We start from the raw sequence: 14673 nt of genomic DNA, 5'->3' as shown, positions 1-14673 counted from the left end.
CAGGGGGCTGGAGGTGCAGTCGTGGGAATGAGGGAGTAGGGAAGTCCACTTCCGCTAGTGCAGTAGATCCAAAATAAATCTGAATCCAACCCTATGTTTAGTAATGTGTGAAGCAAAGCACCCCTTTGCCCGAATGACAGCAGCAATTCAAACTTTGTGGCCTTTTGTGCCTATTGGAATACACTTACTTTGTCAGGACAATCGAGACTGCATCATTGAGAATACTCTCCCCAAACACCAACATGTTAAGCACAGGATCCACATTAAGGGCATTGAAGATGGCAATTGTAGCTACTGGATCAACAGCAGAGATCAGGGAACCAAAGGCAAAGCTGGAAGACGATAAAATGACAATGTCAGAATCACCTCAGAAATATTGTTACCATGCGTGTGATAACAAGCACCACTCAGCTATCCTGAAAAGCATCCGTGGATTTTTATTTTATTTTTTAAAAATCTATTTTAACAAACATTGACTGTCATTTTAAACAGGAGGGCAATTGTCAGCAAGAGCCAACAAAGTAAATGTCACCTTTTCAATAGGGGTGGGGAACCTGTGGCCTATGGTCCTCCCCAACCACAGGGCCTTTCCTCCTTGTCCTACCCCCCCCCCCCCCAGCAGAACTGGAAGGCTTCAATGGAAGGTTTTTTTCAAGCATGACCGGGTGTATGTGAGAGAGTGAGTGGTGGCCACACCCACATACCCTTTCTGCTTTGGCCCCACCCCCTTTTTACAGGGGCACCATCCTCTGGCATGTGGCCCTTGAATGTTTAGCCACAAGGGGATGCAGTCCTTGGGCTAAAAACGGTTCTCCACCTGTTGTAGACTATGATTGTCTTCTGGCAGCATCCATGCACACAAATGAACACACAACCTTCTCTTTAAACCCTTTAGCCATAGTATAAATAGAATTACACAAACTTTGCCAGAAGCTTACCTGTCAGTCATGTTGAGTTTATAAATTACATCAGCCTAGAAAAATCAATAACAGAAAGGTGTTATTTTTTAATTTAACTATTATTCTACCACAATTGTATTTTCATCCCACTATAGAGGCAAGCATCTTATAAAATTGTGAGGAATGAAAACATTTACAGTCAAACCTCATATATCCTAACTCATGTACTATATTGCCACCAAAGAGTGTCAAAAGAGGTTTCCATAAAGACTGAGGACACTGAAGTGGGACAACATCAGAAGGTACCAAAGAGTCACCTTAATCTTAGGGCTATTTATTTCCAGTCCAGTGAAGTATAAGGAAGCAGCTCTACTTTCTGCAGCACTTTTCATTTTAGATAGGATCAGGTATAGCATTAGAAATTACTAATACATGTTATTTGACTGACTGCCACCACCACCCAGACTACTAAATGACACTTTGAGCACTTAACGTAAAAGAAAGTAATCATCATGATGCTTTACATCAGCATCGTATTTGGAATTCTTTACAAAAAAATAGAACAAATTGCAATACGATATAAAATCAATGGGAGGGGAACACTAAAAGTATTTAACAATAGGTTGGTTCATATGACACGACAACCCACTCTGTGTATAAGCTATGCAGTGTGGGTTTTTTTCAGAACAATCCACAAAGTGCCTGAGAGACCATCGGACTCACTGTAGGTTGTTCTCTCCCTCCTTCCCCCTCGGTTCTCCAGCCAGTATCCCAGTGTCCTGCATGGCTGAACCCATCTTGTCTGCCTGTTCTGTCCCCCTCCCCACTCCGATTGTGACCCCTTTTCATTCTCTGGGGCTTTTTAAGAATCATTTTTTCAGGCCCTCCAATTTGTGCAAATGGGGGCCTAATTTTTCCCCGCCCCTGGTAATTGTGCCAATGTGTTCATCATCATCATTATCACCACCATCATTTTGTCAGTCTTTTGGAGGTCCGCAAATGTGCACTTACAGCTGTCCGATATATACAGTCTTAACTTGTCAATGTTCTTGTATGTTTCACCTGTCAAAGGGAAGGAAGTGTACTAAGAAACATTCAAGGAAATTGACAAGATGAGACTGTATATAGGCTACTTTGGGCACCATTGACAGTGAGAGGCTGGAAAAGGAAGTGCACCAAAAAGAGGGTGGGGACGTGACTGGCCACCTGGCAAGGTGATCCTCAGAGTTTTAAGTGTTGAACTGACACTTATCAGTGTCCTGCTTCCATTCAACACTTCCCCTAATCTCCAGGTACTCAAAAAACGGAAAATCTATGCTCCTCCATCCTTTTTGCAGCTCCCATTCAGAGCAGTTACTGCCGTGGTTATTGTCTGATATGTATAGCCTTGCCTTTTCAATGTCCTTGCATGTTTCCTAGTACATTTCATTCCCTTTGACAGCTGAAACATGTAAGGACATTGACAAGTCAAGGCTATACATAAACGAAAGCTGTAAGCGGGCACTTGTGTACTTGAGAAAGACTGACAAAAATAATATTTTTTAAAAAATTACGAACACATTTGTGCAATTTCTTTCTTTATTTATTTCTATACTGCCCAATGGCTGAAGCTCTCTGGGCGGTTCATATATTCCTGGGGCATATTAGACAGACAGAGAGAGAGAGAGAGAGAACAGCCCTGTTTGTGCAAATTTTAGGGGGCCACATTTTTAAAACCAGGGTTGGTGTCAGCCCCTCCAAAGTTCCATTTGGGGACTGAAGGGGCAGTCACTGGCAATAGAGGTTTGAGGGTGTGGGTGGGCACAATCAGGAAGAGCAGCAGGGGGGGTTGCTGCTCTTCCCGAGCAGCTCTGTACCTGATCACCACAATCCATGATGGGTTGGCTCTGCCAGGTTTGGACAACATGTCAATCCACTGGGGGTTGAACAACCGCAAGAATAAGCCATGGGCTGTCAAGGTGGCTTGTTGCCCCCAAAATAAGCCATCTTGTGGGCAGTGGTCTGGGTTTGGGCGACACAAAAACCCACCATGGCTAGTCACTTATGATGGACTGTTGTGTCCTGCAAACCCAGTCAACCTAGAGGCACCTGGAGACAACCTAGCAGCACCTCCAGATGCTGTTGGACTGCAACTCCCAGCCGCCCTAGCCAGCATAGCTAATGGTGAGGGACAGAATGGGATGCTAGCACATTCCAAAGCAACCCCGGAAAGAAGCTGAAACACTTGCTTCCATAACAAGACTGGTGAGTGGAGCACCCTTCTATGAGCTTCGCTGACTTGTCCCATTCCAGAAATGAGCATTTTGGCTCATTTCCAGTTGCTTTAGGATCCACTAGCTTCCCGTGGTGCTAGCAGTGGGTCCTGCTGGCACATGGACAGCTTCGGATAGTGCCCATAGTGCCCGGCAATTTGTCTAGAGAAGGTTCCATAACCAGGGTGCCTTGATAGAAAAGGGGGCCCCTCTGGTCGTCACCACCTAACTTCTGAAGGTGGGAGCATCCAGAGGAGAGTCTCAGTAGCAGATCTCAAGTGACAACAAAAATTTAGCAATAAAATGTTTTCATTTTGGAGCACCAGACTGAGGTTTCCCTGTTCCATGTTTGTTTGCTTTTTAAAAAAAGTTTGTTTGTTTGTTTGTTTGTTTACTGTTGCCCCTCCTCTCCTTCTGCTCAGTTAATCAGGACACCTTTTTAGTCAAGCAAAGCTTTTAACAGATGAGTCAAAGAAACACTGCCATCCTATGAAAAATGCACACAACTGTCAAGATACTAACTGGGATCTTAAGCACAAACAGTACAATTTTAAATTCGAGCCACCTCTAGATGCCCATAGATATGGAATGCTGCCACTGTCGCCTTTTTACCACTTTATATATTTATTCTTATTATAATGACAAATCTTAAAGTTTAAAATGGAATATTGGATTTATCTTCTTAGTCGTCACTGTATTTTGTGCATTGCTTTGGGTGCCTAAACGGTAGAAAGATGATGGTGACATTTTACAAATAAGTAAATAGGTAGTAAAAGACTACAACCTGGGCTTAATATGAAAAGCTGGCCTATGAAGGCTTCCTTGTTCAAGAGCGCTGAGCACATGCTTGTAATCCTACCTCTGTGTACAATGGCCTTCTGGGACATCACAGTCTAGGGCAGGGTTGAATTAACCATTATGATAGCTAAGGAGTCAGTCTCTGCTGGGGTGTAATTAATTACCTGGGAGCTCCCCAGTGTGAACGCTCTGCCCTTCTTGCCTTTGCTCTGGGATTTATTAAAGTTCTTTGTAGCTCAGAATACAATAACTGCTTTCACATCACAAAACAGGGGAACAGTTACTGTTAGTTCCTCAAGTAAAAATGCAAGCAACTCAGCCAGCATGAAAAATAGAATGGCATCTGTAATGTAAAGGATGCAAGGGTGAGCATGTTATGGGTGAGCATGAGAGGCGAATGCAGTTCCTGAATGCCCATACAAGACAGCGCATGCTATTGGGTCAGACACATGTAAGGCTCTGGAACATGATTGTTTCAGTAAAGAACAAGGGAAAACATCCAAATATGCCATAGAACAGCCTTTCTCCAACTGGGTTCCCTCCAGATGTGTTGGACTACAACTTCCACCATCCACAGCCAGCTGGCTGAGGGTGATGGGTGTTATAGTCAAACACATCTGGAGGCCACTAGGTTGGGGAAGGCTGCCTTAGAAAGTAGTTATTTTTAATTTCTCCAAAAAGTAATATTTGTAAAGAGAGTTTCCCACAATATCTTTGGATGTTTTCCCCACAACTTCTTTGGATGTTTCTCAAACTTCCACCCCCTTTCCCACCCTGTCAATAGATGCAGCTCTGTTATTTCTGAATCCCCCATGTCCTTTAGCTTGGTCCTGCTCCTAGGCTGACATCACCTAACATGCTTTGATGCTGATAGAATGCAGCAGTCACTACAGGACAAAACGTCCATTTCTGAAGCTTGGTTCCAACATTATGTTGCCCTACTCTGCAAATGAGGCAAACAGCCAGAGTCAAGCCCGCAGGACATCAGGGTAGCTTGACGTAGTTTGACACAAGTCCTTGGAGCTCGTCTGTTAGTAGAGGTGGGGAAGAAATCCATTCAGTTTGCATTTTAATGCGATCCTACCCCAATTCACACTTCCCAAATCAATACATTAACCAAAATGCATGGACCCTTCAATATTCCCACATCTCCAAATTTTGCAGTACAATTTTCCAATCCAAAAATGCATACATTAGGAGAAAGGAAAGGTTCCTCCTGTGCAAGCACCAAGTCATTGCTGACTCCTAGAGGGACACCGCTTTCGCTGGCGTTTTCATGGCAGACTATAGTGGGGTGGTTTGCCATTGCCTTCCCCAGTTGTGACTACCTTTCCCCCAGCAAGCTGGGTACTCATTTTACCGACCTCGGAAGGATGGAAGGCTGAGTCAACCTGAGCTGGCTACCTGGGACCCAGCTTCTGCTGGGATCGAACTCAGGTCGTGGGGAGAGTTTTGGTTGCAATACTACCGCCTACCACTCTGCGCCACACACACAAATGTTTATATTCATGCAAATAACGTAAAAAAAATCATTATACTAGGAAAGTTTGGTTGAAAAAAAATGCGTATAATAGGCTAAATTGGATAGAGAAATGTATATGAGCAACATCCAACATCACACGAGCAGACTTCCACTCTATCAACAGGATGTTCTGTTCTTCTCCTCCCCCCTGCACCCCACCCCACAAATCTATTCCAAAACAGAGGGAACCTTCTGGAGTAAATAAGGGGTGGGGGGTATGTAGGGGAGGGGTTGCAAGAGAGAAGGAGGATCAGTTCAACCAGCAGTGTTTGTCCTTCTGGTGGACAGACACAATTGGACAGGACCTTGTATTAGAAGAAATGTACGTGAAAATGCATACAAACTCATGGACTTTGAAAAAACACACACAAGCTGATGCAGAAACTGGATGAAACAAATTTAGGGCTGGAAAAAAATGAGAAACTGAGAGAAACTGAAATCGACAGATCTGTTCATCCCTGTCCATTAGTGCAGCTTTTTCCTTGCATCTTCTTCAGCCATTCCTTTCCACAACCCTGAATGAGTTTTAAAGACCCCAGGCCTTTCTAGGAGCCCAGTATTTCACACCACCCTGAACACTGTGCATGCAAGAAGCTCTCTCACCTGACCCAGAAAGTAAATTCCTCCTCCGACAATGAAAGCTGAAATTGCTGTCCCAATCACAGAAAACAGGGTGATGGATCCTATGTTCTGAAAGAAGTTCCCCTAAAAACAAGGGGAAGGGGAGGAAACCAGGAAGTCAGGAATTGGCTGGGAGCTCAGGAATCGGCTGGGAGCTCAGCCGCAAAACCAGTCTTTGGCACCAGGACTTGGGCTCCGAACACATGAAGTGATAATACAGTACAATGGATCGAGGAAATGCAGAAGACATGTGCCATCCAATGAGTAAACACAGGTCAGCCATTCATATCTAGGATTAGAAGACAGGGCTTTCAGATCCATGGGCACTGACTTCCAGGCAGGTTGAGGCCCAGCCTCTCTCTTTTAGAAATTAATCACACAGTGTAGACAATTTTCATTCTACTACAGCAGGAGGAGACAACGTTTTTGGGTCCACAGGCATATTTGACATATTGAAAAAGTGTCCCAGGCATCACTATAAATTGCCATGGGGGGTAAAAATTTTCGAGCGCTCCCCCTCTCTGGATTCCCACTTTTCTTGCCCCCACTTCTCCCTGAATTCTCACTTTTCTTCCCCCCCCACCCCATATTCTTGAATTTCTTGTCCCCTGCTTTGGATTCTCACCTTTGTTTACCCCCACCCCCCCCCGCTCTGGATTTTCACTTTATTTGTTCCCCTTCTGGATTCTCACCTTTCTTGCCCCGCCCCCAGCCATTTTTTGGCAAGAGACTTTTGTCCTCATCTTTATTCAAGTCAATGGAGTGAGACTTTGATAGAAGTGGGGAAAAGGGTCTCCCACCAAAAAACAGCTGGGTAGTGGTGGTGGTATAAGCCCACCCACCACCAAGGACACTGTTGTGCCAAGTAACTAGAGCAAAAGCAGATCCAAATGTATTCGCCACCTTCGCCAGGGGCCAGGGCACTAATTTGCCCCACTCCAGTGAGAATGATCTGTGCAAAAAACGGGATTTGTCACAATGAAGGTGAAATAGATTGCTGGGTGGGGGAAATATCCACCACCCAACCTGTCCAACAACCTGCCTGTCAAGTGCAATCTCAGCACTTCCCTACGTCAGATCAGTACTGATCAGGGCTATTAAATATAAGCGTGATGCTGCTAGGGATGAGAGAAGAGAGTCAAGACCAAACTCTCCTCCCGCCACCCTTCTAAGAACTCATCAGGCCTGCGAGAGGCTTGGCTTTCCATCCATAAGAAATCAGTGGCAACTGTAAGCTTGTTAGATTTGGAGCAGCCTTTTCTGGCGCTCCGTTCTCTTAATTGGGACCACTGTGCTCAGCTTGTTTTTGTAGCAAGCCAGAAGTATTCATACTTTCCCTTTGATCGAGCAGGAAAACCATTTTTTTAAGGGACAAAAATAATCCACACACCTAACAAAGCGAGACAACTGAGGGAAGTTGGGGTAAAGTTGTGGGGCCAAAAATGCAAAACAAAAAACAAAAAAGCCCACCAACCTAGCATATTGTAGCTTAAAGCTTCTCCTGCCAGTAACTATGCCTTAGGAGAGGCATTTGTGCATTTCAACCTTTCAGAATGGTGAAAAACAGCACAAAAGCTGGAAAGCTACCAAACAATTGGTGGCCAGGGGAAGGGGGCATGGCTCCAGAGGGTTGTGGGACTCTCCAGAACAGTATGGGAGGTGGTTCTGGGGGCTGCAGGGCGAAGAGAAATCAGCAAAAATCGCTCCCCACCCCCTAATTTCGCCTGTTGGTGGAATGGGAATCTCCACTGGATCTGACTCATTCCTGCAAATGGAAGGAGTCAATCTGTTTGTGGAATGGCAGGTCTGGATCCAACCCAATTTTTCAATGGAGTTCCAGCAGTAAAGTAGTCATATGATGTACATATATGTGTGAATCAACTCTCAGTTAAACTAATATAAAACTGGGTGGAATTTTACTGGACTCATATGTACTTCGAAATAACTGAGATTAGAGTAGGGATGGGGAGCCTTTGACCTGCTGTCTGGATGTGGTCCCTGTTGCACTTGGGCTTAATCCTGAGCAGACTTGCTTAGAATTGAGTTGTGCTTTGCAGGCCTGAAAACTGTTGCAATTCAGGTTTACTCCTGAGTAAACCTCCATAGAATTGAGCTGAGTTTTGTATGCTTGGTGGAAAAATACCCAAAATATCCAAACTGGTAAGAACTACATCTGCCATCACCTGTACTCCATGCCCGCAGTCCTGCCCACTGCTGGAATGCAGCCCCCCGAGACCCTTCCCAAATTGGAATTCAGCCCTAGGCTGAAAAAGGTTCATCATTCGTGGATTACACTATTGACAAAACAATAAATAAAGCAACAAAATATCCGCAACATCTCACCTTATGTAATGAATACCCAGATTCAAATATAATCGGTGGAAGTAAAAGAAGAAAAAACATATTGGGACGAAACATTTCTTCTTCCTGCAAAATGCAGCAAACAAAAAAGATAAAGAAAGGATTATGAAATGTGTGATAAAGGGAATCATACCACATCTGGAACAAACAATGAAACCTAAATCCAGCCTCTTTGAAGTGTCTACCAAATTGGGAACATTTTAAGACATAAAAATGCTGGGAAATGAATTTTATATTAATCTGCCTCATTTCCTACCACAAGTAAAGAGGAGTTTATGATAGCAAACATCCTCAAGATTACCCTTTAAATTGCTTTTCACCCAGTGGCTAAAGGAAAGGGAGCATTATCTGAACTGTTGCTTCCAAATAAACAGAATGGGAAACTGATGCCTGTGCCAAAAAAACACCATTCACTAGAAACATCTCACATTGCTACTGCTGGATTTCAGAATCAGAAACAAGCATTAGTAATGAGCAGAACTTGAGTAAGGATGCACAACTGCAACAGGCTCTATTCCCAACTGTCCCACGTCTGCCATCCATATGGCAAGGATATGTGGGAGGTAGCTGCTACACTTGGGTGGAACTCCTTGGGAGCCACAACAGATGCAGAAGATGGTAGTTCAACTTTTGGACAGGGATGAGCCTGGAAAATACATTGCTCTGATTCCTCAGGGTCTGCTCTGGCTCCCTATAGAAAGTAATCGCATTTTGAAATGCTTGTTATGACCAAAAAATCCTAAACACCTCAGGCTTTATAACACAGGTGGGCAACTTGTGGCCCTCCAGATGTTTTGGCCTACAACTTCCATCATCCTTCACCATTGGCAATGCCAGCTAGGGCTGATGGAAGTTGTAGGCCAAAACATCTGGAGAGCCACACACTGCTCACCCCTGCTTTATAAGCTATTAAGCATCAGATACCTCTTTCCTATGCAATGAATATGAACTTGAGCACACTCCGGGAGAGAGCAGAAGACAGGAAGGCCTGGTCCATGGGGTCACGAAGAGTCGGACACGACTTAACAACTGAACAACAACAACCTCTTTCCTAAAGTCCAGTTAGGACACCTACAATCCATTGGTAATATCCTCATGGCTTTACCTTCCATGCACTTATATTTATGAATTGCACTGGACTACAAAGTAGCCCTCTCACTGCTTGGTCTACACTTAAGAGATTTCCCTGTGTTTGACAAATCAGTAAAGAAAGGCTGAGCCACTCCCTGAGGCTATATAATCCAACAGCAGAATTTCACACTCACCCTTTAGAGAATATACAGGCAACCTATATGGCCTGCTGTGGGGGCCAGATCCCCCCTCATTTCGTCCCTATGCACTACTGCCACAATTGTGCCAAGGGAGAGGGTGCATGGGGATGATTATCTTTACATCCCCTCTTCCCAAGCACAACTGCGGGCTGATGAAAGCGGGGTTGTGCTGGGGAAGAAGGCACACGAGTCTCATTCCCATGCACCCTCTTCCCTGGCATAATTGTAGTGGTAGCAGCAACAGCATGTGTGGGGAGGGGAAATGGGTCATCTGGCAGCTTGGGCACCTGTGGAAGGCCACACAGGCAACCTCCAAGGGCCGCATGAATCCCAATGCACATATGTTGCCCATATGTTCCCTATGCTTGCCTCCCTCCCAGCTGATTACCAGGGGGAGGAGGTGTGCTCTCACTGAAACCTCCCCATCCCTGCATGTTGAGATAGGGGTATGGGGAAACAATGTGAGCATGACTGCACTTGTATATGTGTTCATATGCACATGTTGTTGTTGTTGTTCAGTCTTTAAGTCATGTCCGACTCTTCATGACCCCATGGACCATAGCACGCCAGGCCTTCCTGTCCTGCGCTCTCTCCCGGAGTGTGCTCAAGTTCATATTCATTGCAGCGGTGATGCCATCTAGCCATCTCATCCTCTGCCGTCCCCTTCTCCTTCTGCCTTCAGTCTTTCCCAGCATCAGGGTCTTTTCCAGAGAGTTTTCTCTTCACATTAGGTGGCCAAAATATTTGAGCTTCAGCTTCAGTATCTGTCCTTCCAATGAGCAGGCAGGGTTGATTTCCTTTAGGATGGACTGATTTGACCTCCTTGCAGTCCAGGGCACTCGTAAGAGTCTTCTCCAGCACCACAGTTCGAAGGCATCAATTCTTCGGCACTCAGCCTTCCTGATTATAGTCCAGCTCTCACAGCCATACATTACTACTGGGAAAACCACAGCTTTGATTAGACGGACCTTTGTTGGCAAGGTGATGTCTCTGCTTCTTCCTATGCTGTCTAGGTTTGCCATAGCTTTCCTCCCAAGGAGCAAGCGTCTTTTAATTTCATGGCTACAGTCACCGTCTGCGGTGATCTTGGAGCCCAAAAAAATGAAATCTGTCACTGCTTCCATTTCTTCCCCTTCTATATGCCAGGAAGTGATGGGGCCAGATGCCATGATCTTCGTTTTTTTAATGTTGAGTTTCAAACCAGCTTTTGCACTCTCCTCTTTCACCCTCAACAAGAGGCTCTTTAGATCTTCTTCGCTTTCTGCCATTAGGGTGGTATCGTCTGCATATCGGAGGTTGTTGATAATTCTCCCAGCAATCTTAATTCTGACCTATGATTCATCCAACCCAGCGTTTCTCATGATGTACTCTGCATATAAGTTAAATAAGCAGGGTGACAATATGCAGCCTTGTCATACTCATTTCCCAATTTTGAACCAATCGGTTGTTCCATGTCTGGTTCTTACTGTTGCTTCTTGACCCTCGTAAAAGTTTCTCAGGAGACAGGTAAGGCGGTCTGGTACTCCCATCTCTTTCAGAATTTGCCACAGTTTGTTGTGATCCACACAATCAAAGGCTTTAGTGTAGGCAATGAAGCAGAAATAGATGCTTTTCTGGAATTCTCCTGCTTTCTCCATGATCCAGTGAATGTTGGCGATTTGATCTCTAGTTCCTCTGCCTCTTCGGAACCCAGCTTGTACTTCCAGTAGTTCTCGGTTCACATACTGCTGAAGCCTAGCTTGTAGGATTTTGAGCATCACCTTGCTGGCATGTGAAATGAGCGCAATTGTACGGTAGTTTGAACACTCTTTGGCGTTGCCCTTCTTTGGAATTGGAATGTAAACTGACCTTTTCCAGTCTTGTGGCCACTGTCGAGTGTTCCAAATTTGTTGGCATATTGAGTGCAGCACTTTAACAGCATCATCTTTTAGGATTTTAAATAGCTCAGCTGGAATACTGTCATCTCCACTAGCTTTGTTGTTAGTAATGCTTCCTAAGGCCCACTTAATTTCACTCCCTAGGATGTCCGGCTCAAGTTCAGTGACCACACTATCATGGCTATCAGGGACATTCAGATCTTTCCTGTAGAGTTCTTCTGTGTATTCTTTCCACCTCTTCTTAATCTCATCTGCTTCTGTTAGGTCCCTGCCTTCTTTGTCCTTTATCATGCCCGTCTTTGCACAAAATGTTCCCTTGAGATCTCAGATTTTCTTGAAAAGATCTCTAGTCTTTCCCATTCTGTTGTTTTCCTCGATTTCTTTGCATTGTTCATTTAAGAAGGCCTTCTTGTCTCTCCTTGCTATTCTCTGGAACTCTGCATTCACTTGGATATATCTTCCACTTTCTCCTTTGCTTTTCGCTTGCCTTCTTTCCTCAGCTACTTGTAAAGCCTCATCAGACAGCCACTTTGCTTTCTTGCATTTCTTTTTCTTTGGCATGGATTGAGTTGCTGCCTCCTGAACAATATTATGTACCTCTGTCCATAGTTCCTCAGGCACTCTGTCTATCAGGACTAATCCCTTAAATCTATTCCTCACCTCCACTGTATATTGATAAGGGATATGATTGAGGTCATACCTGAATGGTTTAGTAGTTTTCCCTTGTTGTTGTTGTTCAGTCGTTCAGTCGTGTCCGACTCTTCGTGACCCCATGGACCATAGCACGCCAGGCCTTCCTGTCCTGCGCTCTCTCCCGGAGCGTGCTCAAGTTCATATTCATTGCATCCGTGATGCTATCTAGCCATCTCATCCTCTGCCGTCCCCTTCTCCTTTTGCCTTCAGTCTTTCCCAGCATCAGGGTCTTTTCCAGGGAGTTTTCTCTTCGCATTAGGTGGCCAAAATATTGGAGCTTCAGCTTCATTATCTGTCCTTCCAATGAGCACTCAGGGTTGATTTCCTTTAGGATGGACTGATTTGACCTCCTTGCAGTCCAGGGCACTCGTAAGAGTCTTCTCCAGCACCACAGTTCGAAAGCATCAATTCTTCGGCGCTCAGCCTTCCTTATAGTCCAGCTCTCACAGCCATACATTACTACTGGGAAAACCATAGCTTTGATTAGACGGACCTTTGTCGGCAAGGTGATGTCTCTGCTTCTTACTATGCTGTCTAGGTTGGCCATAGCTTTCCTCCCCAGGAGCAAGCGTCTTTTAATTTCATGGCTACAGTCACCGTCTGCGGTGATCTTGGAGCCCAAGAAAGTAAAATCTGTCACTGCTTCCATTTCTTCCCCTTCTATATGCCAGGAAGTGATGGGGCCAGAGGCCATGATCTTCGTTTTTTTAATGTTGAGTTTCAAACCAGCTTTTGCACTCTCCTCTTTCACCCTCAACAAGAGGCTCTTTAGATCCTCTTCGCTTTCTGCCATTAGGGTGGTATCGTCTGCATATCGGAGGTTGTTGATAATTCTCCCAGCAATCTTAATTCCGACCTCTGATTCATCCAACCCGGCATTTCTCATGATGTACTCTGCATATAAGTTAAATAAGCAGGGTGACAATATGCAGCCTTGTCGTACTCCTTTCCCAATTTTGAACCAATCGGTTGTTCCATGTCTGGTTCTTACTGTTGCTTCTTGACCCTCGTAAAAGTTTCTCAGGAGACAGGTAAGGCGGTCTGGTACTCCCATCTCTTTCAGAATTTGCCACAGTTTGTTGTGATCCACACAATCAAAGGCTTTAGTGTAGGCAATGAAGCAGAAATAGATGCTTTTCTGGAATTCTCCTGCTTTCTCCATGATCCAGTGAATGTTGGCGATTTGATCTCTAGTTCCTCTGCCTCTTCGGAACCCAGCTTGTACTTCCAGTAGTTCTCGGTTCACATACTGCTGAAGCCTAGCTTGTAGGATTTTGAGCATCACCTTGCTGGCATGTGAAATGAGCGCAATTGTACGGTAGTTTGAACACTCTTTGGCGTTGCCCTTCTTTGGAATTGGAATGTAAACTGACCTTTTCCAGTCTTGTGGCCACTGTCGAGTGTTCCAAATTTGTTGGCATATTGAGTGCAGCACTTTAACAGCATCATCTTTTAGGATTTTAAATAGCTCAGCTGGAATACTGTCATCTCCACTAGCTTTGTTGTTAGTAATGCTTCCTAAGGCCCACTTAATTTCACTCCCTAGGATGTCCGGCTCAAGTTCAGTGACCGCACTATCATGGCTATCAGGGACATTCAGATCTTTCCTGTAGAGTTCTTCTGTGTATTCTTTCCACCTCTTCTTAATCTCATCTGCTTCTGTTAGGTCCCTGCCTTCTTTGTCCTTTATCATGCCCGTCTTTGCACAAAATGTTCCCTTGAGATCTCAGATTTTCTTGAAAAGATCTCTAGTCTTTCCCATTCTGTTGTTTTCCTCGATTTCTTTGCATTGTTCATTTAAGAAGGCCTTCTTGTCTCTCCTTGCTATTCTCTGGAACTCTGCATTCACTTGGATATATCTTCCACTTTCTCCTTTGCTTTTCGCTTGCCTTCTTTCCTCAGCTACTTGTAAAGCCTCATCAGACAGCCACTTTGCTTTCTTGCATTTCTTTTTCTTTGGCATGGATTGAGTTGCTGCCTCCTGAACAATATTATGTACCTCCGTCCATAGTTCCTCAGGCACTCTGTCTATCAGGACTAATCCCTTAAATCTATTCCTCACCTCCACTGTATATTGATAAGGGATATGATTGAGGTCATACCTGAATGGTTTAGTAGTTTTCCCTTGTTGTTGTTGTTCAGTCGTTCAGTCGTGTCCGACTCTTCGTGACCCCATGGACCATAGCACGCCAGGCCTTCCTGTCCTGCGCTCTCTCCCGGAGCGTGCTCAAGTTCATATTCATTGCATCCGTGATGCTATCTAGCCATCTCATCCTCTGCCGTCCCCTTCTCCTTTTGCCTTCAGTCTTTCCCAGCATCAGGGTCTTTTCCAGGGAGTTTTCTCTTCGCATTAGGTGGCCAAAATATTGGAGCTTCAGC

General features: G+C 44.8%; 1 protein-coding gene across 9 annotated transcripts in view; it reads right to left on the bottom strand.

Moving 5' to 3' along the window:
* The window catches only part of SLC9A8 (solute carrier family 9 member A8), a 91150-nt gene that overhangs the window by 31558 nt on the left and 44919 nt on the right, over positions 1-14673 (bottom strand). For all 9 annotated transcript variants that reach the window (XM_084854111.1, XM_084854112.1, XM_084854120.1 and 6 more), the window contains 4 exons: positions 8436-8519; positions 6075-6176; positions 939-973; positions 189-332 (listed from right to left, as the gene is read on the bottom strand). In XM_084854111.1, the coding sequence (XP_084710237.1) occupies positions 189-332; positions 939-973; positions 6075-6176; positions 8436-8519 (365 nt within the window). The remainder of the gene's footprint in view (positions 1-188; positions 333-938; positions 974-6074; positions 6177-8435; positions 8520-14673) is intronic.

Source organism: Heloderma suspectum, chromosome 4, assembly GCF_057233095.1.
Source record: "Heloderma suspectum isolate Gila_16-S chromosome 4, 16-S_ref, whole genome shotgun sequence".
NCBI classification, from domain to species: Eukaryota; Metazoa; Chordata; class Lepidosauria; order Squamata; family Helodermatidae; genus Heloderma; species Heloderma suspectum.
This window is presented reverse-complemented; position numbering and strand designations above follow the sequence as displayed.